General features: G+C 36.3%; 1 protein-coding gene across 3 annotated transcripts in view; it reads right to left on the minus strand.

Annotated features, from left to right (window-relative positions):
- RABGAP1 (RAB GTPase activating protein 1) overlaps positions 1–23,872 on the minus strand; it is a 200,635-nt gene that overhangs the window by 176,155 nt on the left and 608 nt on the right. Inside the window, exons 1-2 of one of the 3 annotated variants that reach the window (XM_037798309.1) lie at positions 16,384–16,706; positions 11,702–11,900 (exon numbers count right to left, since the gene is read on the minus strand). In XM_037798309.1, coding sequence (XP_037654237.1) covers positions 11,702–11,851 — 150 coding nt within the window. In that variant the 5' untranslated portion in view covers positions 11,852–11,900; positions 16,384–16,706. Of the gene's footprint in view, positions 1–11,701; positions 11,901–16,383; positions 16,707–23,872 lie in introns of those variants that run through there. The other 2 variants (XR_005210750.1, XM_037798308.1) reach the window with 2 other exon arrangements.

Raw genomic sequence — 23,872 nt, forward strand, 5'->3', positions numbered from 1 at the left:
TGCCATGGAGACTGTTCTGTGAGTATTTCCCTTCTAAGTAGTATGGGAATTTTGTCTATCAGGTACTTCAAGAGTATTATCCACCCAAGGACGTGCAGGTAGTGTAAACAAAAATCCCAACACACATGAAGACAAGCCTGTGGATATAAATTCTCAGACAATACTACCCTCCAAAACAGTGTCCAATTTAAGACATACAAGCTTTTTTATTTCTCTCTGTGATTGTCAGCAGATTATATTTTTTCAGTCTATCCTATCAGTCAAGATGCAGCCCATGATAATACTACCAGCATTATGAATAGATCTCAGTTCCAACATGTCTTGCTTCAGTTACTTAGCTGCAAAAAATAAATACCATACAATGGGTTGGCTTAACAACAGGAATTTACTGGCTCATGGTTTCAGAGGTTAGGTTTGCTTCCTCCTGGGGCCGGCACCTTCTGGCTTGGTTGGCAATCTTTGGAGTTCCTTGACTTTTTTATCATCATTGCAATGTACATGGTGGTAAGTTCTCTTCTGGGATCCCTTGACTTCCAGCTTCTGGTTACTCCCCAAGGCTTCCTTTGCTATGTCCAATTTCCTTTGCTTATAAAATCTTAATCCAAATTGGATTAAGGCCCACACTTATTTAGTTGGAGCACACCTTACTAATAACTTCTTCAAAGATCCTAATTTACAAATGGGTTCATGCCCCCAGGACCGGGAGTTGGCACCTGAACATGTCTTTTGTAGGGACATGATTTAATCTCCAACACCTTTTTTCTCTTAAACCTAACCCCCAATTTAGCTATCAAAACTCAAGAGCCTTCATTATAAAGAAAAGTAAATTCCCATAGTATAGCCCCAATGTCAGCTCACATGTATAGTTACTGCTTCAGTTCCCTCTTTGTTTTTGTCCCTGGGGGATATTCTTCACTATCCTGTGAATATAGCTAAGCAATTAAAAGGATGTTCGCTATATTTTTGCCAGCTTTCACATGTTTAGGGATATTTTTAGGTTTTCTGGGCCATAACATTTCCAAAATGGGAGTCCTTATCCTTATGGTGTAAAATAGCACTTGGCAGACTAATAGTGGTCAACTAAAGTCTGTACAAGTAACACTCAACTGGGGCTTCTGAGTTGGAAGAATAACTCACTTTTTAAAAGTATTTTCTAAAGTCAATGCAATTTAAAAATATCATTCCTCAATGTCAACTGATTATTACTATTTCTAATGGTGGCACAATTCTAAAATGTGCTATTTTTCTCTATTCTTTCAAAACTTCTGTTTCTTTAAAGAACATGTTCTTTTTTTTTTTTTTTTTTTTTTTTTTAAATTCCTTGTAGCACCAGTATCTTATTCACAAACTCTCTCAGTGTCTGTTTGTCTGGAAATATTTTAATCTCTCCCTCATTTTTTGAAGGACAGTTTTGCCGGATATAGAATTCTTGGGTGGCAGTTCTTCTCCTTCAGTATCTTAAATATACCATGGAGACAAGAGGTCACTCTGGTGGACATTCTTACACACTATATAGATAACCCTGTTCAGGTTTTGATGTATTGGAATAGCGAGAGGTAAATACCTGAAACTATCAAACCTGCTTATAATTGTGCCTAAGTGTCTCCCCGAGTACCTCTTTGTTGCTCAGACATTGCCCTCTTTCTCTAGCTAACCAACTCGGCAGCTGAACTCACTGCCCTCCCCGCTACATGGGATCTGACTCCCAGGGGTGTAAATCTCCCTGGCAACATGGGATATGACTCCAGGGGATGAAATCTGGACATGACATCGTGGGACTGAGAACATCTTCTTGACCAAAACGAGGATGTGAAATGAAACCAAATAAAGTTTCAGTGGCTGAGACATTCCAAATAGAGTCAAGAGGATACTTTGGTGGGCACTCTTACACACTATTTAGATAACCCTTTTTGGGTTTTACAGCATTGGAATAGCTAGAAGTGCATACCTGAAACCATGAAACTGCAATCCAGTAGCCCTGACTCTTGAAGACTATTGTATAGCAATGTAGTTTACAAGAGGTGTCAGTGTAATTGTGAAAGCCTTATGGATCACACTCCCTTTATCCAGTGTATGGATGGATGAGTAGATAAATAGGGACAAAAAACTAAATGAAAAATAGGGTGGGGGGTGTTTTGGGTGTTCTTTACTTTTAGTCTTTATTCTTATTTTTACTTTTTCTGGTACAAGGAAAATGGTCAAGGAATAGATTGGGGTGACGAACGCACAAGTATATGATGGTACTGTGAAAACTGATTGTACACTTTGGATGACTGTATGGTATGTGAATATATCTCAATAAAATTGAATAATAAAATAAAAAGAACTGATTTAAAATAAAATAAAATAAAATGTACTCTTACATTCCTCTTACTCCCCAAAAAGGATAGAATGACAGATACTGACAGACTTTAAAAATCAGATCTCCACCTTCCCACCCTACCCCCAAGAAAAGGCACAAGTACTTTCTGTTCTGACTAACATGTTTAAATGTACTGCCACTGAATGAAAAGCCAAAGTTATAAAAAGCCAAAAGATCATATATTATCTAAATATGGCTCAAACTTGTTTTTCAAATAAATTATACCTTATCCAAAAAAAAAAAAAAAAAAAAAAATTTAGTGAGACCTGTTTTCCGGCCTAACAGATGTTCTATTCTGGAGAACGTTCCAGGTGGCCTTGAGAATCTATATTCTCCTGCTCTTGAATTGCGTCCTAAAGATATTTGTTACTTCTAGTTGGTTTATTGTATTGTTCAAATCTTCCATTTCCTTGCTGATCTTCTGCTCGTTTTTCTATCCATTATTGAAAGAGTGGTACTGAAGTTGCCAGCAATTATTGTTGAATTGTCTATTTCTCTCTTCATTTCCGTCAGTTTTTGCTTCATGCTTCAAATATTTATGTGCTTTGTAATTAGGTGTATGTATGTATCTGTTAGATCGGTCATCCTGATGGGATTACCCTTTTATCATTATAAAATGTTCCTTTTATTTCTAGTTACATTTTTGTTTTAAAGTGGATTTTACTGATACCAGTGCAGCCACTCCAGCTTTCTTGTGGTTGCTATTTGCATGATAGATCTACTTCCATCCCTTTACCTAGCTATTCGTATTTTTGAATCTAAAGTCTGTCTCTGTAGACAGCGTGTAACTGGATCATGTTTTACTAATTCAGTCTAACAATCTCTGCCTTTTCATTAGGTTGATTATTCCATTCTCATTTAATGTTATTATTGATAAAGTTGGATTTACATATGGCATTTTACTTTTTGTTTTCCATGTATCATGTCTTTTTTGTTCTCTATTCCTTCTTTACTGCCTTCTTTTGAACTGAGTGAATATTTTCTAACGTAGAAATGTGTAATGCAGAAATTTTTTAATATAGAAAAATCTTTACATTTATAGATTTTTTTCATTATATATATTTTTGAGTTATATCTTTTCGTCATTGCTCTAGAACTTTCTATGCATATATTAACATATCAGAATCAACTGTAGACTTATCGTAACTCAATTTCAGTGAGATATAGAAACATTACCCTTATATAGCACTTGTGCCGGTTTGAGTGTATTGTGTTCCCCAAATGCCATTATCTTTGTGGTCTTGTGTGGGGCAGGCATTTTGGTGATGGTTGGATTTGCTTGGAATGTGCCCCACTCAGCTGTCGGTGATAATTTTGATGAGATGTTCCCATGGAGGCGTGGCCCCGCCCATTCAGGGTGGGCCTTGATCGGTGGAGCTATATAAATGAGCTGACTCGGGGGGAGGAAACTGAGTGCAGCTGGGAGTGATGTTTTGAAGAGAAGCAAGCTTGCTAGAAAGGAACGTCCTGGGAGAAAGCCGTTTTGAGGCCGGAGCTTTGGAGCAGATGCCAGCTGCCTTCCTAGCTAGCAGAGGTTTTCCGGACGCCATTGGCCATCCTCCGGTGAAGGTACCCGATTGCTGAGGTGTTACCTTGGATGCTTTGTGGCCTTAAGACTGTAACTGTGTAGTGAAATAAACCCCCATTTTATGAAAGCCTATCCATCTCTGGTGTTTTGCATTCTGCAGCATTAGCAAACTAGGACAGCACTATTCCCTTTTCCTCCTTTTTATGGCATTATTGTTATGCCTATGACATATAAAAATTTTACAAACCCAACAATACATTGTTATAATTATTACTTTGTATAATTTTATGTCTTTTAAGGAAACTCAGAGAAGAAAGGAGAGCACATATATATTTACAGCTTTTGTTAATATTAACCTTTGTAGTTATCATTCTGGTTCTCTTCATTTATTCTTGTAGATTCAGTTACTATATGAAGTCATTTTCTTAGTCCAAACATAGCTTTTTTTCCACCACCTCCTTTTTGCTGTTATTGGCAATGACATTACATTTCCATACGTTACAGACACAAGATTACATATTGCATATACAACTACTTTTTATATCAGTTAAGAGGAGAAAAAATAAGCATTTATACTGTCTTATACAAGTCCATAATTACCTATACTGGTGCTCTTTGATGTTTTGTGGACTGGAATTATCACCTGGAGTCATTTGATTTCATCCTGAAGAAGGTTCCTTAGTATTTTTTTTAAAGGTAGCAACGAATTCTCTCAGTTTTTCTTTACCTGAAAATATCTTTAAATACACCTTCATTTTTGAAGAATAGCCTTGCTGGATATATGATTCTTGGTTGGCATGTTTCTTTGTGGTTGTTTTACTTTATGCACTTTGAACATTATCCCATTGCCTTCTGGCCTCCATTGTTTCTGCTGAGAAGTCAGATGTCAATCTTATTGGGGTTACCTTGTAAGTGATAAACTGTCTTTCTTTTGCTGCTTTCAAGATTTTCTCCTTGTGTGTGGCTTTCAGCCATTTTACTATGGGGTGCATGATTGTGGATAACTTTGTGTAGACTCAGGATTTCTCACCTTGCCTCTACAAGCCAGAACCACCACTTTACGAAACAGTGAAAGGGTGAACAGGGTCTCAGAATTCTCAGCAGCGCTCGCTCATTGTACAGCCTCTGACCCAAGAGTGGGGGATAGATAGAAGAAGAGAAACCCAAATTCTCGTCTGCAGTCACCCAGCAAAAGGTAGCTGGGGACAGGATGAGAATGCTGACACCCTGCTCCCTAGAAAGACAGCCCGCTGACTGGGAGCTGGAGTCCTGTTTTCGGCTATACCAGTCTGGAGTGGAGTTACTATCTTGCTAGGTATGATGCGGAAGGAAAGAGTGGGTCTCAGTTCAAATACCACAGATTCTCACTGCTTTTACAGAATTTTAGAAATTTTCTTGTGTAAATGTTTCTTCATTTGCTATATGTCCTTGGGACCTTTTCTAGAGAGTTTAAATGTGTTTTGTTTTTGTTTTTTTTTTAATAATGGTCATCAGTTTTGGTGGGGAACAGGTCCACAAAGATCCCTAAGTTCTCATGCTGAAGTCTCTCTTGGCCACTGAGCTTTTAAGAACTTAAATTAAATCATATCTCCATTTAAAACTCTCTAAAAAGCCCCTTCATACTTATAATAAAATCCAAATCCCTATTATGGCCTATAAGGTTCTATATGATCTAGCCACTGCCCATCTCAGGATATTCTCATTATTTATCAATTTTCTCATTCTGCTCTAGCTTCTGGCTTAAAAGGGTGGTCTTCCTTGAGGTCTTTGTATTTGCTGTTTCTCCTGGAAAGTTCTTTCCCCAGATCTCCCCGTGGCTTTCTTCCTTACTTCATTTTGATCTGTGCTCAAATGACATCTTCTCAAGTTCCTCTCTAAAATAATACCTGTCCTTCACTCTTTATCCACTTAGCCTGCTTTATTTTTCTTCATGGTACCTAAATTTATTGACATATCATTTATTTTCTTATTTCCTTAGCGTCTGTTTCCCCCATTAGAATAAAAGCTCCAGAATAAAAGAACAGGGACTTATTTATCTTGTTTACAACTGTAACCCTATCAACTTGGTTAGTACTTGACTCATAAAAGGTACTAAATAAACACTTATTGAATAACTAATATAAAACAAGAACAGGAATGTTTTAAAATTACTGTATTTTAAATGAAGCTTTTAACAGCTATTCTTTTGTTTTTATTTATATTGATAAAAAGCAGTAAAATAACAGAAAAAGGAAAAAGAAAGTAGTAGTTACCTATTTGGCTGTCAGAAGATAAACAAATAGAAGTGATCAAAAGCCAGGTATTTAAAGTTCTGTTTCAATAATCCTAAAACTTACTTTTACACATAGCACTAGTGATCTGCTAGTGTCCCTGTTCTAAATATATCAGGCCCAAAAGAAATAAGCACCTCTAATTCCATGGGAACGTGAAAACAATACTAAAAGAATGAAAAGTGTTTAGACTATAACTACTAGTTTTGCCAGTTAGGGATATTAGAAGATTGAGGAGATGCTAATTAAACAGAAAATTCTTAATCAAATATAAATTTTTCATTATCAGTAACTATAAATAAAACTTTTTGGCATTTAAAAAAAAGAAGTATATTATATCCATGTTCTCACTGTCCCTGCACACCTTTCCTGCTAAGGTCAAGTTCTGCAATGGATATAAAAGGCTAAGGAGAACTGAATCTAAATGACATTTAGCCTTCTTATTCAGGAACAAGCAATATTTTTCCATCTTTGTAGGTCCCCTTCTATTTCTTTTAGTAAAGTTATGTAGTTTTCTATGCATAGGTCTTCTACATCCTTGGTTAAGTTTATCCTTAGGTATTTGATTTTTTTATTTGCTATTGGGAATAGAGTCTTTTTCTTGAATGTCTCTTCAATAAGGTCATTTCCAGTGTATAAGAACATTACTGACTTATGTGCATTAATCTTGTATCCTGCTACTTTGCTAAATTTGTTTATTAACTCAAGTAGGTGTGTCACTGATTTATCAGGGTTTTCCAGATATAAGACCATATCATCTGCAGATAATGACAGCTTTACCTGTTCCTTCCCAATATGGATGCCTTTTATTTCTTTGTCTTGCCGGATTGCCCTGGCTAGCACTTCTAGCACAATGTTGAATAACAGTGGTGACAGCGGGCATCCTTGTCTCATTCCTAATCTTAGAGGGAAGGCTTTCAGTCCCTTACCATTGAGTACTATGCTGGCTGTGGGTTTTTCATATATGCCCTTTATCATATTGAGGAAGTTTCCTTCAATTCCTACCTTTTGAAGTGTTTTTATCAAAAAAGTATGCTGGATTTTGTCAAATGCTTTTTCAGCATCCATTGAGAAGATCATTTGATTTTTCCCTTTTGATTTGTTAATGTGTTGTATTACACTGATTGTTCTGAAAGAGTTTAAGTAAGATTAGTGTCAGTTCTTTTTGGAAAGTTTGGGAGAATTCCCCTGTGAAGCCATCTGGCTCTGGGCATTTACTTGGGAAGCTTTTGGATGACTGACTGGATCTCTTTGCTTATGACTGGTTTGTGGAGATCTCCTATTTCTTCTCTAGTCAGTCCAGGTTGTTCATGTGTTTCCAGCAAACACTCTATTTCCTCCACATTAGCTACTTTATTGACATACAGATATTTGTGAATTTTCTAAGTCTCTGATGGTTATTGACTTCTAATTGTATTCCACCGTGATCAGTGAATGTGCTTTGAATAATTTCAATCTTTTTAAAGTTTCTGAGGCTTATTTTATGGCCCAGCATATGATCTATTCTGGAGAAAGTTCCATGAGCACTAGAGAAGAATGTGTATCCTGGTGATTTGGGATATAATGTTCTATATATGTCTGTTAATTGAAATTCATTTATCAGATTGCTTAGGTTTTCAATTTCCTTATTGGTCTTCTGTCTGGCTGATCTATCTATAGGATAGAGTGATGTACTGAAGTCTCCCACATTATTGTGGGAACATCCATTGCTTCCTTCAGTCATGCGAATGTTTGCCTCATGTATTTTGGGGCACCTTGATTGGGTGCACAGACATTTATGATTGCTATTTCTTCTTGTTGAATTGTCCCTTTTATTAGTATATAGTCACCTTTCTTTGTCTCTTATAACATCCTTGCATTTAAAGTCTATTTTACCTGAGATTAATATTGCTACTCCTGCTTTCTTTTGGCTGTAGCTTGCATGGAATATTTTTTCCATCCTTTTACTTTCAATTTCATTGTGTCTCTGTGTCTAAGATGAGTCTCTTGTAAGCAACATATTGGTGGTTCATATTTTTTAATCCATTCTGCCAATCTACATCTTTTAATTGGGGAGTTTAATCCATTCACATTCAACGTTATTACTGTGAAGGCATGTCTTGAATCAGCCATCCTATCCTTTGGTTTTTATTTCTCAGACGTATTTTTACCCTCTCTTTATTTCCTTTAACGTACCCTTACTAAAACTCTTTAGTTCTGAACCCTTCTCCGCACCTCTCTCTCCTTTCTTTTTTTTCTCTGCTGGTAGGGCTCCCTTTAGTATCTCTTGTAGGCCAGGTCTCTTGTTAGCAAATTCTCTCAGCATTTGTTTGTGAAGATTTTAAGATCTCCCTCAAATCTGAAGGAGAGCTTTGCTGGATTTTAAATATGTCATGCCACTGCCTACTTGCCTCCATGGTGGCCACTGAGTAGTCACCAGTTAGTCTTATGTTGTTTCTCTTGTATGTGGTGAATTGCTTCTCTCTTACTGCTTTCAGAACTTGCTCCTTCTCTTTAGCATTTAACAATCTGATCAGACTATGTCTCAGAGTGGGTTTATTTGGATTTATTCTGTTTGGAGTTCTTGGGAATCTATGATTTGCATATTTATGTTGTTTAGAAGGGCTGGGAAGTTTTCCCCAACAATTTCTTTGAATATTCTTCCTAGACCTTTTACCCTTCTCTTCCCCTTCTGGAACACCAGTGATTCTTGTATTTGTGCACTTCATGTTGTCCATCATATCCCTGAGATCAATTCAAAATTTTCCTATTTTTTTCACCATTCGTTCATTTGTACTTTCACTCTCCAGAACATTTTCTTCAACTTCGCCTATCCGTTCCTTGATTTCATCTAATCTGCCACTACGTGTTTCCAAGATGTTTTTAATCTGAGCAACAATTTCTTTTCTTTCCATAAGCTCATCTATTTTTTTATTTATTCTTTCAAATTCTTGTTTATGCTCTTCTAGAGTCTTCAAGTCCTTTATATCCTGAGCCACGGTCTTGTTGTTTTTGATTACTTCTTTGGACCTTGTGGAGGTCCAATCAGTGCACCAAATTTCCATGTGCAATGGAGACCAAAGGCCCTGAAGGTGGAGAGTGTGCCCTGAGCAGTTAGGCAGGGAAGATGGCTTTAAGATCCAGAACTCCCAGCCTTTCCTGGAGTCCTAAAGCTGTTGTACGAGTCCAAACCTTCAGCTCAGACTCCCCACAGTCTCTCTGTCCCGGGCCCACAACTCCCCAGGATTGGTGTAGGGTCCATGGGACCTTGGTGCAGGACCCCCCCTCCAAGCCACGCACTCCCTGGGCCTCCGCGGAGGAAAACTGTGCAATGTCATAGGTGAGTGGAATCCCCAAGGGAAGCCCTTGGCCACGGCATTGTAAAGGGATGTCTCCCAGCCCACTGAAAATACGGCTGTACGGGACCGTGTTAACTTCCCACTTCCACGGAACTCCGCCTGCTGCAGTGGGCCATTCCTAGCCCTGGGACAATCAGCTGCAGGTGTGCAAAATACTATCGTCCACGCCAGACACAAAGGTGGGTGCCCGGGGTGTGGAAGGCACTCCCCACCATGCTCAACTACATGGCTCTCACTGCCGGATATGCAGCCACTTTCAGGGTTTTTAAACAAATCCGTCCCCAAATGCCGACCCCATGTTTCTCCCCACTTACACTCCCTGACTTTGAAGCTTATTATAAAGCCACAGTAGTCAAAACAGCATGGCACTGGCACAAAGATAGATATATTGATCAATGGAATCAAATCGAGAATCTGGAGACAGATCCCCAGATCTATGGTTGACTGATCTTTGATAAGTCCCCCAAAACCACTGAATGGGGACATAACAGTCTATTCAACAAATGGGGCTGGGAGAACTGGATATCCATATCCAAAAGAATGAAAGAGAACCCCTATCTCACACCCTACACAAAAATTAACTCAAAGTGGATCAAAGACCTCAACATTAAGAGACAGTACCATAAAACTCTTAGAAGATAATTTAGGGAAACATCTTCAAGACCTTTTATTAGGAGGTCACTTCTTAGACCTTACTCCCAAAGCACAAGCAACAAAAGAAAAAATATATAAATGGGAACACCTCAAACTTAAAAGCTTCTGTACCTCCAAGGAATTTGTCAAAAAGGTGAAGAGGCAGCCAACTCAATGGGAAAAAATATTTGGAAACCATATATCTGACAAAAGACTGGTATCTTGTATACATAAAGAAATCCTACAACTCAACGACAATAGTACAGACAGCCCAATTATAAAATGGGCAAAAGATATGAAAAGACAGTTCTTTGAAGAGGAAATACAAATGGCCAAAAAACACATGCAAAAATGTTCATCTTCACTAGTTATTAGGGAGACACAAATTAAGACAACAACGAGACATCATCTCATACCAATTAGATTGGCTGCCATTAAACAAACAGGTAACTACAAATGCTGGAGAGGATGTGGGGAAATTGGAACTCTTATTCATTGCTGGAGGGACCATATAATGGTACAGCCACTCTGGGAGACAGTCTGGCGGTTCCTTAGAAAACTAGATACAGATATAGAGCTACCCTTCGATCCAGTGATTTCACCTCTAGGTATATACCTGGAAGATCTGAGAGCAGTGACACGAACAGATATTTGCACACCGATGTTCATTGCAACATTACTCACAATTGCCAAGAGACGGAAACAATCCAAATGTCCTTCAACAGATGAGTGGATAAACAAAATGTTATATATACACATGATGGAATACTACACGGCAGTAAGAAGGAACAAGGTCGTGAAAACATGTTACAATATGGATGAACCTTGAAGACATTATGCTGAGCGAAATAAGCCAGGCACAAAAAGAGAGATACTGTAGGTTACCACTAATGTGCACACTGTGAAAAATGTAAAAGAAATGATTTATATTGTAGAATATAGGGGGACCCAGCGATAGACAGCAAATAATGAAGGGGGAACAGTAATCTAATAAGAACAGGTAAGATATGGAGGGTAAACTTAATGTTATGGGAATGCTCAGGAACGACTATGGTTTGTTAATTCTGGGGGGTATGGTAGGAACAAGTTCACAGAAATGTAGTTATTTTAGGTTATTTGTTTTTCTTATTCCTCTGTTGGGTTATGGTTTATTTATTTTCTTGGGGTATGGTTAGGAATATGTCAGAAGGAATATAGTTATTTTAGGTTATTTGTTTTCTCTTATTCCTTTGTTTTGGTTTTGTTTGACTTTTTTTTATCTTTTGTTTTTTATTTTGATAAAGTTAAAAAAACAATGAATGAGTGTAAAAAAAAAAGTAAATGAACAATGGTGGGAGGTGGGGAATGGAATGTTTTGGATGTTCTTTTGTAGTTTATTTTTTGTAGTAATGAAGATGTTCAAAGATTGACTGTGGTCATGAATGCACAACTATAAGATGATACTTTGAACAACTGATTGTAGACTTTGAAGGACTGTATATGAATAAACCTAAATAAAATTGCATTTAATTTAAAAATCAGAAAATAACAAAAAGGCTAAGCAAAATAAATTTAAGCTATGGAATCTTACCTTGAGTCCCGTTTTTTCATCATCACTTCCATTATTTGTAGATGGTGTCTCATCTCCTTGCCTGGAAACCAAGACAAAATCTTCACTATTAAAAGTTGATACTGAGTCGGAGGAGACACTGATTTTTCCAACAGAAGCCTTGTCATCCATGACTCAAGAATGGGCTCAACTCATGAATGATTAAATATTTTTTAAATGCCTGAAAAACAAAAACCATGAACATACTCATATGGAATATCTACTAGATACTCAATTATGCTCTAATTTTTACAAAACACCCATGAAAAATGTAACAACAAACAAACAAAAATTCCAAAAATATTTTGTAAAGAGTATCACTGTTTACAGTTTAGGCTTTTTATTACAGATTTAAAGGAATTTTATACTATTCGGGGCCAAGAAAATTCAGACCTCAAAAACAAACTAAATAAATAAAACATATTCCCTTCAGAATAACCCTGCCCCTGTGATTTCTTTGGCATATATTGCAACTCTAGTCTTGGCTTAAAAAATAATGAAGTACTAGATTTGTTTTCTATCCCTAAACTTGTAAAGCTGTACACATATATGAAATTGAAAGCACCAAGGACAAAAAAACTTTCCAAACATTATTCATCTTTAAATTATAAAAACTAACAATAGGTTTTTAAAAACAAAATTTCACATTAACACCAAACAGAAAAATTCAAGATAGGGCAAGCATCAATTCTAGAGCTGGGTATATCTTACACAGCAAGAAATCAGAAGTCCATTTATAACTCAATCTTCCCACTCTATGGTTTCTTAGAAGTCAATTCAACATGAAAATTAGCAATGAGAGTTTTGAGACACAAATCTCCAACAAAAAGTACAACAGTATGTCACTTGTGAAAAGCTATTCTGTTATTGACTCCTAGAATAAAACTCAAACTCATTTACTGTTTTAAAATCTGGTTCTGCATACTGAGACAATGTTTCCATTTGGTTGCCAAAATAGCAACAGGACAATCCAACATTATACTAAGGGAGCTTTAACTAATTAACAAAAGTAGCTCTGTCTCTTTGTTCATCTTGCACCTCAGAGAGGTGTGATTCTGAGTTTAATCTCTCCAATTAAGATGTCCTAATCTCTCCAGTTAAGATGTCCTGATTTATGCTTTGAATTTTTTACCGAACATATGTTTTAGCATAAGGTCTGCATTTAGATAAACATCTGGCAGCAGGAATTACCCAATCTCTGAGTATCATAGTTGGAAGAAAATTTAGAAATTATCAATAAGGTTACAATAGGTAAGGAAATGGCAACCCCAGTAGAGAAAGTAGGTCACTTAACTAGTTAATGGCACCACTAAAGTGAGAATCCTGGACATTTTGCTGCTTTTTACTTAAACTAATACCCCGTTCAATGGCTATCACAACTCTACATTTCATAGGACCAACTCTAAATACATAATGTAGCCTTCAGAAACACCTCAAAATGCAGTTTTGAAAATTTTAAGGAAAGAAATGTAGCTTTAATTCTTCCATTCAATGAATAATGTCCACTGTATCAAAGGGCAGAATATGGTGAACAAGAGACATTAAATCTTTGGCCAACAGAGACAAATCATACAGACTAAAAGGTACTGATGTAGGGTAAAGAAATTTATGGGAACATATTGTGAGAGGGGCTAATGTAGACTTGGAGAGCATTTTAAAGGGGTTAATGTCTTTACTGAGGATATATACTTTAACACCTCCAGGTATTTGCCCTCATAATATCCTCTTCCTAGAGAGGTTTACTTGTTTCTGTACTTGATCAACTTCAACTCATTCATGATCTAACCATTCTTTTCCTAGTAGGCCTTCTTAATCCAACTGCTCATTCTCATTCCAGAGCCAAGTGATTTGCCTCCCTTTTTTCCCTAGCATTTACCTTTTTCTCTGGTACCTAACATGTTGTATTTCAATTAGATGGTGAGTCTCTTAATTTAATCTTCACATCTCTATTTCACAGATGTGGAAATTGAGGCTTACAGAGATGGTGTAACTTGTTCAAGGTATTGTAACTGGTTAGAGACAAAGTCAAAAATTGAACCCTTAGATTATGAATTCATAAAATTGAATCCTTAGATTATGATGCTGTTCTAATGTCACAAATTTAGAGCTTACTTCAAAACACTGTACTGGGTAAAGGAAACGGTATCTTTTGTAGACCTGGATTTTAGATGAGGTTTTCACGCTTTATTAGTCCTTTTTCCGTCTTTAAAAATGTGATTAAGAGTAGGATAGCAAGAGTCTGGGAAAGTCCCCTAAAGCTATGATCTCAGAGACACTAACAACTTTCTATAATACTCTGGACTCAAAAATATACTTCAGTACTTCTACTATGGAACCGAGAAGATTTGGCTGGCTTAAAGTTCCACCTATTTTCTTTGAGGAGGTGATAAAAAAAATACACTTTTAGGAGATACTTTACTGTTTGTTTTGGCAACTGAAAGTAACTGAATAGCTCAGTGGAAGTGAAGTTGTCAAAGCACTAAGTACTGCAGGAAAAAGCATACAATAACACTCCTCCGGCCTCCATAGGCAGATGTGAAAAAGGAGTCCATGAACTCCAAATGCTCTAGATAAAATCCTCTTTCCTTTCCTGGCCTCCACTATGAAGAAGTGCCCGAGAACTTAGTATACTACTGGCAAAACTAGAGTATTCACAATCTCCGTCTTGAGACTATCAGGACTAATTCTGTTTTGTTTTTAATCTCTACTTAAACATCAGTCATCATAAAAAGCCCCCTACTCTAATTCCTCATGCTTCATACCCTAATGCTAATGCCCATGGACAATAAAGTAGGAGCTCCCTCCCTAAGACACTCTGCACTACCACCCCCCTTCCTACTTTTCTCCATAGTACCTATAACCATTTAGCATACTTTATATTTTAGTCATTTGTTTCTAAATATCATGTAAACTAGAACCTAAGCTCCATTAGGGCAGAGATTTTTACCTGTTTCATTAACTGCTGTACATTTAGCACTTGGAACAATGCCTGGCACACAGAAGGTACTCAAATATTAAAGTAGAATAAATGGCAAACAAAAATGGAAAGAAGAAAGAGCTACCCAATGAAAAGGTAAGCCTACCTTATATAGACTAGCATAAGAAGAGTAATCATTGTGATAGTGAAACATGCAATTAGGAGTTAGGAAAAACCAGTTAGAATACTGGTTCTGCTACTTATTAATAGTAAGAGCTTGGTCACACTGAGCCTCAGTTTCCATAACTGAAAATGATATACTATCTACTTTCATAGAGCTTATTGTAAGAATTACTAAGGACTACATATATATAAAGCATTTACCAATACACATAAAGCATTATAAGCACCCAATAGCTATATATAGCTTTTCAAAAACTAACTTCCAATTAAAAAACAGTATATTTATTGATTTAAGTGATTTGACTTTTAGAAAACACATTTTGGGGGCAAAAACATCAATTTCCTAATTTTACATTCTAATCTGTTTAAAAAGTTCCAAAGGAATACTGTGAATTAATAAATATGCCTTATATTTGTACAGTACTTGACAGATTAAAATGTACACAAGCTTTATCTCACTTGATCATCCTATCAATATAATGTAGACAGTAAGGATTTTTATCCATTTTAAATAAGATAATATACCTAAGAATCCCCTGATATTTGGTAAGCACTCAGTTTGTTTCCTTCTTTTACAAAAGTGTTGGAGCCTAAACTATTATCAACAGGCCAAATGGACCAGTGCAAGTTCAGAGATGTCCCAGCTGACATTTAAAAGATCAGTAGAAATTTCCTCATTGAAAATCAGTCTAATGATAATAAAACTGAGAACTGCTTTTTACCTAAATTCACTATTCTGTACCGTAAGTGACAATTTTATACCTAAATTCACTATTCTGTACCATAAATGACAATTTTATATTCAACTAAGGACTTCAAAGGCCATGGCAAAAAACGTACCTCAGTCTTACCAAATGAAGATTCATTTTCTTTTCTCAATCGCCTCTTAAACACTAGACCCAGCTAATGGGGAGTGAAATAGAAAGAACTGCATGAAAAAGGCTCTTCTGATAGTCTTTTGAAAGCATTTGGCTCCTGGATTATCAGTGTTTTTAAAAACTTGAATTTTGTTAAGGGGTAGAGCACTATGGGGTATTTGCACTGTTTCTAGTTATTAACATCATTCTGAGCAGTAACATAAATAGAGAACTTGTGGTGGCATGGATTTGCTATTGTGCAATAGGTAAAGGTAAAAGTCATCTCCCAATAAGTGACCTAGCTTGATAAAAAAGATGTGACACTTATAATTAAACTTGACATGCTAGAGATAACAAAATGTACTATTTCCCAGCCACTAGTCCAGGGCTCTGGTTAATCTTGACGTCCTTGGTTTTCTTGAGAATTTCTTTCTGAAGGGGCAGTAATAACTACATCCATCTCCACCACTTCAGTGTGACTCCCCACTCTCACTGAACAGTCCCTCTCAAAAGTCTAGCTTCCCTATCTCAAAAACCCTCACTGAACCTCCTAGTTCAAAAGCCAGCAAGGATACAAAATTTCAAAACCAAAAGAATGCTTTTCAGTTCTCATCTTAACTTCTACCCACTGAGGTAAATGAAAATGCTGATCATTTCCTTATCCTGAAATTGTTATCTTTTTCCTTCCATTTTCTACCTCTGCTTACCTTCACGCAGTGGTCATGTTAAGTTTCCTTTGCTTTTGCCCACTCCTTAAATTTCATCTTTGCTCCTCTTTTTCTTCTTCCGCATCTTCTTTCCACATTTTCCTCAGCTAACCTGGCTACAACATTCAATTGTATGCTGATGATGCTCTAGCTGTCCTTTCTCCTGATGGATATTTGTCTCAAGTTTTCTTTCTTTTCTATTCAGTATTGAGTGTCTGATATGCTAGGCTCTAGGTATAGGGTTATTGTGAGGAATAAAAGGTACTCTTTGACAGACTTATAGTAAAGAAAATGGAAAAGAAAACAAGCAAATACACTATAGTGCTTGCAATAATACAGATATGGAAAAGGTGTTATGAGAACACACAGAAGGGCTATGCTCCATGTGTCCCACCACACCCATCTTGAAACCAATTCCACATGTCCAAATCCAAACCATTTAACCCCTTTCCCATCACACAAGCATATATTCTTTCTCTTAGGTTCCCTATCACTGACCTAAGATAAAACTTCAAAATAATCCTTGACTCCTTTTCTCATTTTCCCTTGGAAAGCGAATGGATTTTATTTCAAAACATAACCTCAAATCTATCTCTTCTTCGCCATCCCTCCCATCACTGGGAGTACTTTGCTCTCTTTCTACCTGGCTGTAACAGAAGTCTCCCTTTTTAGACTCTCTGTAGTCCACTGATTATCAAGCCCCCTTAATTAATTTCTCCAAATATCCCACCCCTTCCCCTTTCTCAAACCAGTGATTGCTTCCGACTGAAGACAAAATAAAATCCTATGGGACTTGCCCTTATGAAGCTTGTTACTGCAAAGGAGAGGCTAAACTTGCATATAATTGTGCCTAAGAGTCTCACCCTGAGTACCTCTTTGTTGCTCAGATGTGGCCCTCTCTCTCTCTAACTGAGCCACCTCGACAGGTGAACTCGCTGCCCTCCCCCCTAAGTGGGACCCGACTTCCAGGGGTGTAAATCTCCCTGGCAATGCAGAATATGACTCCCAGGGATGAATCTGGACCTGACATTGTGAGACTGAGAGTATCTTCTTGACCAAAAGGGGGATGCAAAATGAGACGAAATAGTTTCAGTGGCTGAGAGATTTCAAATGGAGACGAGAGGTCACTCTGGTGGACATTCTTATGCACTATATAGATAACACCTCTTAGGTTTTAATGTATTGGAATAGCTAGAAGTAAGTACCTGAAACTACCAAACTCCAACCCAGCAGTCTGGACTCCTAAAGACGATTATATAATAATGTAGATTACAAGGGGTGACAGTGTGATTGTGAAGACCTTGTGGATCACACCCCCTTTATCTACTGTATGGATGAGTAGAAAAATGGGGATAAAAACTAAAGGACAAATGGGGTGGGATGGGGGGGATGGTTGGGTGTTCTTTTTTCACTTTTATTTTTTATTCTTGTTGTGGTTCTTTCTGATGTAAGGAAAATGTTCAGAGACAGATTCTGGTGATGAATGCATAACTATGTGATCATACTGTGGACAGTTGATTGTATACCATGAATGATTGTATGGTGTGTGAATGTATTTCAATAAAACTGAATTTAAAAAAATAAAATAAAATAAAATCCAAACTCCTTGTATCATTTAAAGTTCTTCAAACATTGGAGTCCATCTACCATTCTAGTCTTTCCTTCTACTTAATCACACCAGACAAACCACCAAATATGTCCTGCATTTTTATGGTTTCAAGCCTTTGCACATGTTGTTCCCTAAGACAGGAATGTCTTCAAGTCTCCAACTAGCTCTTCTCTCCAACAGCAACTTAGTGATAAAACAAATATTCAAACTCCTCCTTCACTTTTTCCAATACTCATTACTTCCATCTAGGGCTCCTAAGGTTTTTTGTTTTTTAGTTCTATCACAGAATTGTATGTATTACATTATACACACACACACACACACACACATACACACACCACACAGTAATATGTTATACCTCTTTTCTACCTCCCTACTGATTGATCCATTCATTCCAGAAGTAATTACTAAGTATAAAACCATCATGCTAAATTCTGGGAATACAATGGCACACACACAGTTTTTCCAAACTACTTGTGGACAGGGATCTTATGACTTATTCATATTATCTTCATATTCTTATTTATTGGCAGTGCTCAATAAATGTGGTTGTCTGAATAAAACTCTTTTACCAGTATTTAACTGGTAGGGTCTAAGTAATGTGAGCATGCTACACTATATGCATGTCATTAGGGATACAGATGTGGATGATGACTGGAATGATGTGATATGAAAAGGATTCTCCTTGAGTGTGCCTGATTGACTCTTAACCAAGTCCTCAACTGAAAGAGTTAAACAGAGTCACAAAACACACCCTGGATTCTAAAACTCTGTTCACTTCCGGCCCAACCTCCCCCATTCCCTACTTACCATTCTTGCTGCTCAACTAGTGAGCAAATGAGTACAGCTTTAGTGAACATAAGCGGGAAGCTGAAATCATCTTGCTAAACCTAATGACAATACTTACAGTTCCTGAGTGCCAATTATAAGCCCAACATGGTACTAAGAACCTTTATATACATTATTACTAATCTTCATACCAACCTTGCCAGATGGGAGTAACTTCATATTACAGACAAATTGAGGCTTAGACAGATGGAACAACTTGCTTAGTTCACAGAGAAAAATTGTAGAACCCAATCCAAACCCAGTATATCTAGGTGCTGTCCTTTTCTGGACTATGAATGCCTTCTCCTTGGTGTACCTATCTCCATTCTTTCCCCATTTCAATCCATCCTCTATGCTACTCTGAGTTTTATCCTTCTAAAACACAGATCTGATAAGATTACTCTGTTCAGAAAAAGAACAAGAACCAGCAAAAGAATCAAGTCTCAAAGATGCTCTAGAAGGCTAATTCCTTGGGCTTGTAGCCCTTTCAAATTAAAAAATCAGGTTACAAAGACAACTATTTTTAAAAAAATATTTTAAAATCACACAGTATTGGTCTTAGCTCCCTGCCCCCATCTCTGTACTCTGTTTCCCTGCACTGATTTTCACATGAATTCCTTATAGCCTATCCCTAGGAAGGGTGGGACAAATCTAACAAAACTCAATGGAAAACCATTCCTTCTTTATAAAAATAAATTCCTTTCCACCACCACTAATAGATGTGTCTTTGTTTTAAGTCTGACTCTGGATTTGGGAGCTGTTTCACTGAATTTTTTTAGTGCGCTAAAATAACCATATTAATTTAAGCATTCTGATTAATTTCAGCTTAGCTTAAAAAAAAAACTAAAACAAAAGAGAACAAAACTTAATCATCTTCGGCCTACTGCACTTAAAGACAAGAAATATCAGCTTATCACTCTAAGGCAAATTAGTCACTCTAAGGCAAATTTTAATCTACAATGCCTGTGACAATTTACTTATTTAAACTATTGTCTCTTTTAGTTCAATTCCACTTTAATTAAAAGTTACCTTAATTTAAGGAATATAAGATTTTGTAAGACAAAAAAGCCAACTTTTTAAGAATCATTTCTCACTTTCTCATGGTAATAAAGTTTTATCAGGACTTTTTAAAATTAACAATCCGTTATAAGAAAAAACATTAGACGAGGAGTTGAAATCCTTGGCTCTTTTTATTTGACTTGGAAGATTTGGGGGCTGTAGTTTTCTCATATGTAAAATGAGAGGACTTAACCATTTGAATTCTTTTATGAATATGAGTATCCAGGAAAGGGGCAGGGGGGTGAGGGGGTGGATTGCCAAGTGCTTTCCAGGATAATTCCATTAGGAAGGCATAATTAGTTCCATTTCTACAAATGAAAAAATTGAGTCTCAGTCATCAAGTAGCTTACCTTCAGTCATACACTAAATGGAAGACTTAGGATAGCCATGTTTTCCTGGTCCCAAAGTTTATACTTTCTCCACTATACCTTGATACTTCTAATAAAAGTACAAGAGGTAAGAAGAATAAAATGCATACAAACTAATTCACCTTTTCAATTGGAATAGGTAGCAGTAAGTACCTGAAACTGTCAAACTACAACTCAGAACACTTGAATCTTGAAGACAATTGTATAAAAATGTGGCTTATGAGGAGTGACAGTGTGATTGGGAAGGCCATATGGACTGCACTCCCCTTTGTCCAGTGTATAGATGTATGAGTAGAAAAATAGGGGCAGAAAAAAAAGCACCCAGTGTTCTTTTTTACTTTAATTGTTCTTTTTCACTTTAATATTTATTCTCATCATTTTTGTGTGTGTGGTAATGAAAATGTTCAAAAATTACTTTTGGTGATGAATGCACAACTATATAATGGTACTGTGAACAAGTGAATGTACGCTTTGTATGACTGCATGGTATGTGAATACATCTCAATAAAATTTAATTAAAAAAAATTCACCTTTAATTGTGTTGATTATTTGAGAGCAATACTCTTGATACCTGAAAAAATAAAACCATATAAATGGCTTTCCCACGTCCCTGTGAATATTTCATGAAGCAGCAGGTTAATATTTTCCATATCTCTAGATAAGCTGGTTTTATGCTACTTCAACATGGTATCTCTGAAACTAAATATTTATATTGTTATTTGGATGCCATTTCCACAAGAGAAACCTATTCCTGGGAACACAGGGTAAGTGTAGCTTAATGTTAATGCACTACTCATTTACAAGGTCAATTATATTCTGACCTTGATAGTATACATTTTAAAAAGTGTCCTTATCTTTTATTTTTCCTGGAACAGATTTTCTGATGTATAATATATTTTAAAATATAGGTATTTTAAAATATAGGTATTTTAAAGCAATCTATGGTTTCTAAAGAGTTTTCCTCCTTTTAGGAAATAAGTAAACATATTCCTTCTCTTTCACAGCTGATAAAATGAGTCTATTCCATTTAGAATATCACCTATTATTTATATCTGTAATGTTTGCTTTATTCACTGTTCCTTAACCTATGCAAATTTAATGTCAAGCAAGCAAATCATTCCATAGATGAGTAAAGTCAAATATAAATACAGTAAATACAGATTCTCTTTTCTCGAAAAGAGAAAGTTTAAGAAGAGTCAAATTATTATTAATCTTTAAGAGTTAAATTGTTGGAGTTACTACAGAAACTAACTTACTAATGTACCTTAACAATGCCAGATTTTATTATACAGAAAAATTTATTGGCACAAAGATTTATAGATCTCAAGGAGTAGTGTTTTATAACACAGAGCTGATGCAAACTGAACTAGAGATACATAACAACCATGCATGAACTCTTGGAGAGAGGTATAACTCCCAAATCTGGCAGCACAGCCATATAATTAAGACATGATTCTCATGTTTTAGAATCAAGATAACACATATATTTAATGTAAAACACAAACTTAAAAACAGATTTAGGGCTTTATTTTACTCTTTACTGATCCACAGAGAAAGGGATAAGGTAGGCCTTACAGAACTCGTTTATGATAGAAAGAATAATCTTCAAAAAATTCTCACTTAACCAGTGACTAATGACTACTACTTCAGCATTATAGTTGATTTGGCAAGGGGGGGAAATTTTCCAGGCCAAATTCTATAAACCAACATGTTCATGACCTGCATCCTGCCATATTTACTCAGATAATCTTTGCATGTAGTGAGAAACAAGACTGTTAGGGTCAACAAAACTGTTAGGGTCAGTAAGTTTAAATGTCTAGCAATACTGTTTTGACATATAAGTTTTTAAAAGAACAAAGATCTTAAAGGCAACACAAAACTAAAGGAAAAAGCTAGGCAATCAGCCTATGCGAAAAAGAAACAGCTGTTAAGTTGATGTGGTGTTTTTTCAGGTATATCCATGGACATCAAGTCCTTAGCCCTGAATTTTCTTTCTTCAGGATCTGACTATGGAAAATCAATAAAACAAGGCAGTTACACACAAATCACTAAAATGTCACACCAACTCTGCTTCAAATACTTTAGTTAAATTACCACTTCTTTAATAATATTTGAGTTGTATCTCCAAGAAAGATTAATTAAGAGTTCTGTATTCATTTATTCCACATGCTTAAAAGGTATAATGATATCTGATTACAATAAAAATTACAAAGATAACATTGTACGCAGCCTATGGCAGAATCTTAGCACACCAGCAGCACCAATTTAATCATTTTCTGATGCCTGCATTCAAAGGTTACTGGTTAAAATAATTACTGTGAAATTATGAGACCTTCAAAGTAGCCTTTACTGTAGCTGGAAATATACTCAATAAAAGACAATGACCTCTTTAAAAGAATCTGAGCTGTAAAGTTCAGTTATGTTGTGTGGAAAATCAAGTGCTCTCAAATAGATAATCAGGTGTGCATAATACACTTTTCTCAATGTGTAGTAAAAACGGTAGGAAACAGATGTCTTCACTTTTAGAGTCCCATTATAGTACCATGTAATCCAGATTAAGCACTTGTATCAGTAAACTGCTAATAAAACACTATGCCAAAATGTAGAGTGGATAGGTTAACTTCCTACACAAATATATATTTTATTAATGCCAATGTTGAGGTAATTAACTGTAAAATGAGTTATAAACTGACACAACGAAAAGGAGTGTACACCACATTAACATGAATTTGAGTTTTGTTTACAACTACTTAGGAATTTTAAATGTTACCAATACATGCAAATCAATCATAGATTCAAATTTATTCATGCAAACTGAAATCTACAAAAGATCATAAATAACTTTCTCTCCTATTCATTTTTAGTTTTTTTTTAAGTAAGCTCAACTTAAAAGCCTCCAACATATTATTAAAATCCCAGTCAATACAGAAGTGAATGAAAGCAACAGGTCCTTGTTTAAAAAAAAAAAAAAAAAAGTGGACGCGCAGTTCCTTGGTACGTAACTTACAAAAAAAAAAAAAAAAAAAAAAAACTATTCAAAGACCAGTTCAATGTGCCACAGTTCCACTCACCCTCCACTGTACTTTTCATCCTAAATAAACAGCCGGAAACACACACAACGACTTACTACTCCAAACACGTATATAAGAATACAGGTGCTTATCTGAATGAAAACATCAAATGAATTGTGAAACCCTATTTCTGCCATTTTTTCCCCTCTGACTGTTCAAGAAAACGACAAAAGCCTAAAGACCTCAAAATCAAGTTGGAACATGATTTTAAAACAACGGAGCACTACCACCATGATCACTTAACAAGGTCTCCTAGGACATTTGCTTCTAAGATAAATAAAAGTAACCAAAGGTATGGAGATTTTTTAAGAGCAGGAATAGACGATAAATAACCTGGATCTTAGAAGAGTGGGGCCAAAGTACTAGCGGGCAGTGGACAGCGAACTCCTGGAAGTCCGAGGTTATCCTCGGGTTCAATACCTAAAACCCCGAAGTCTACTGAGAATCAAAAGATGGGAACAGCAATGAGGTTTGGAAGGTAAATGCTTAAAGCAGATGGGAGGAATGGAATACCAGGTACACTTTATTGCAAGCAGAGAAAATGAGAAAGACCA

The sequence above is a fragment of the Choloepus didactylus genome, chromosome 10 (genome assembly GCF_015220235.1).
Source record: "Choloepus didactylus isolate mChoDid1 chromosome 10, mChoDid1.pri, whole genome shotgun sequence".
In the NCBI taxonomy this organism is placed as follows: domain Eukaryota; kingdom Metazoa; phylum Chordata; class Mammalia; order Pilosa; family Megalonychidae; genus Choloepus; species Choloepus didactylus.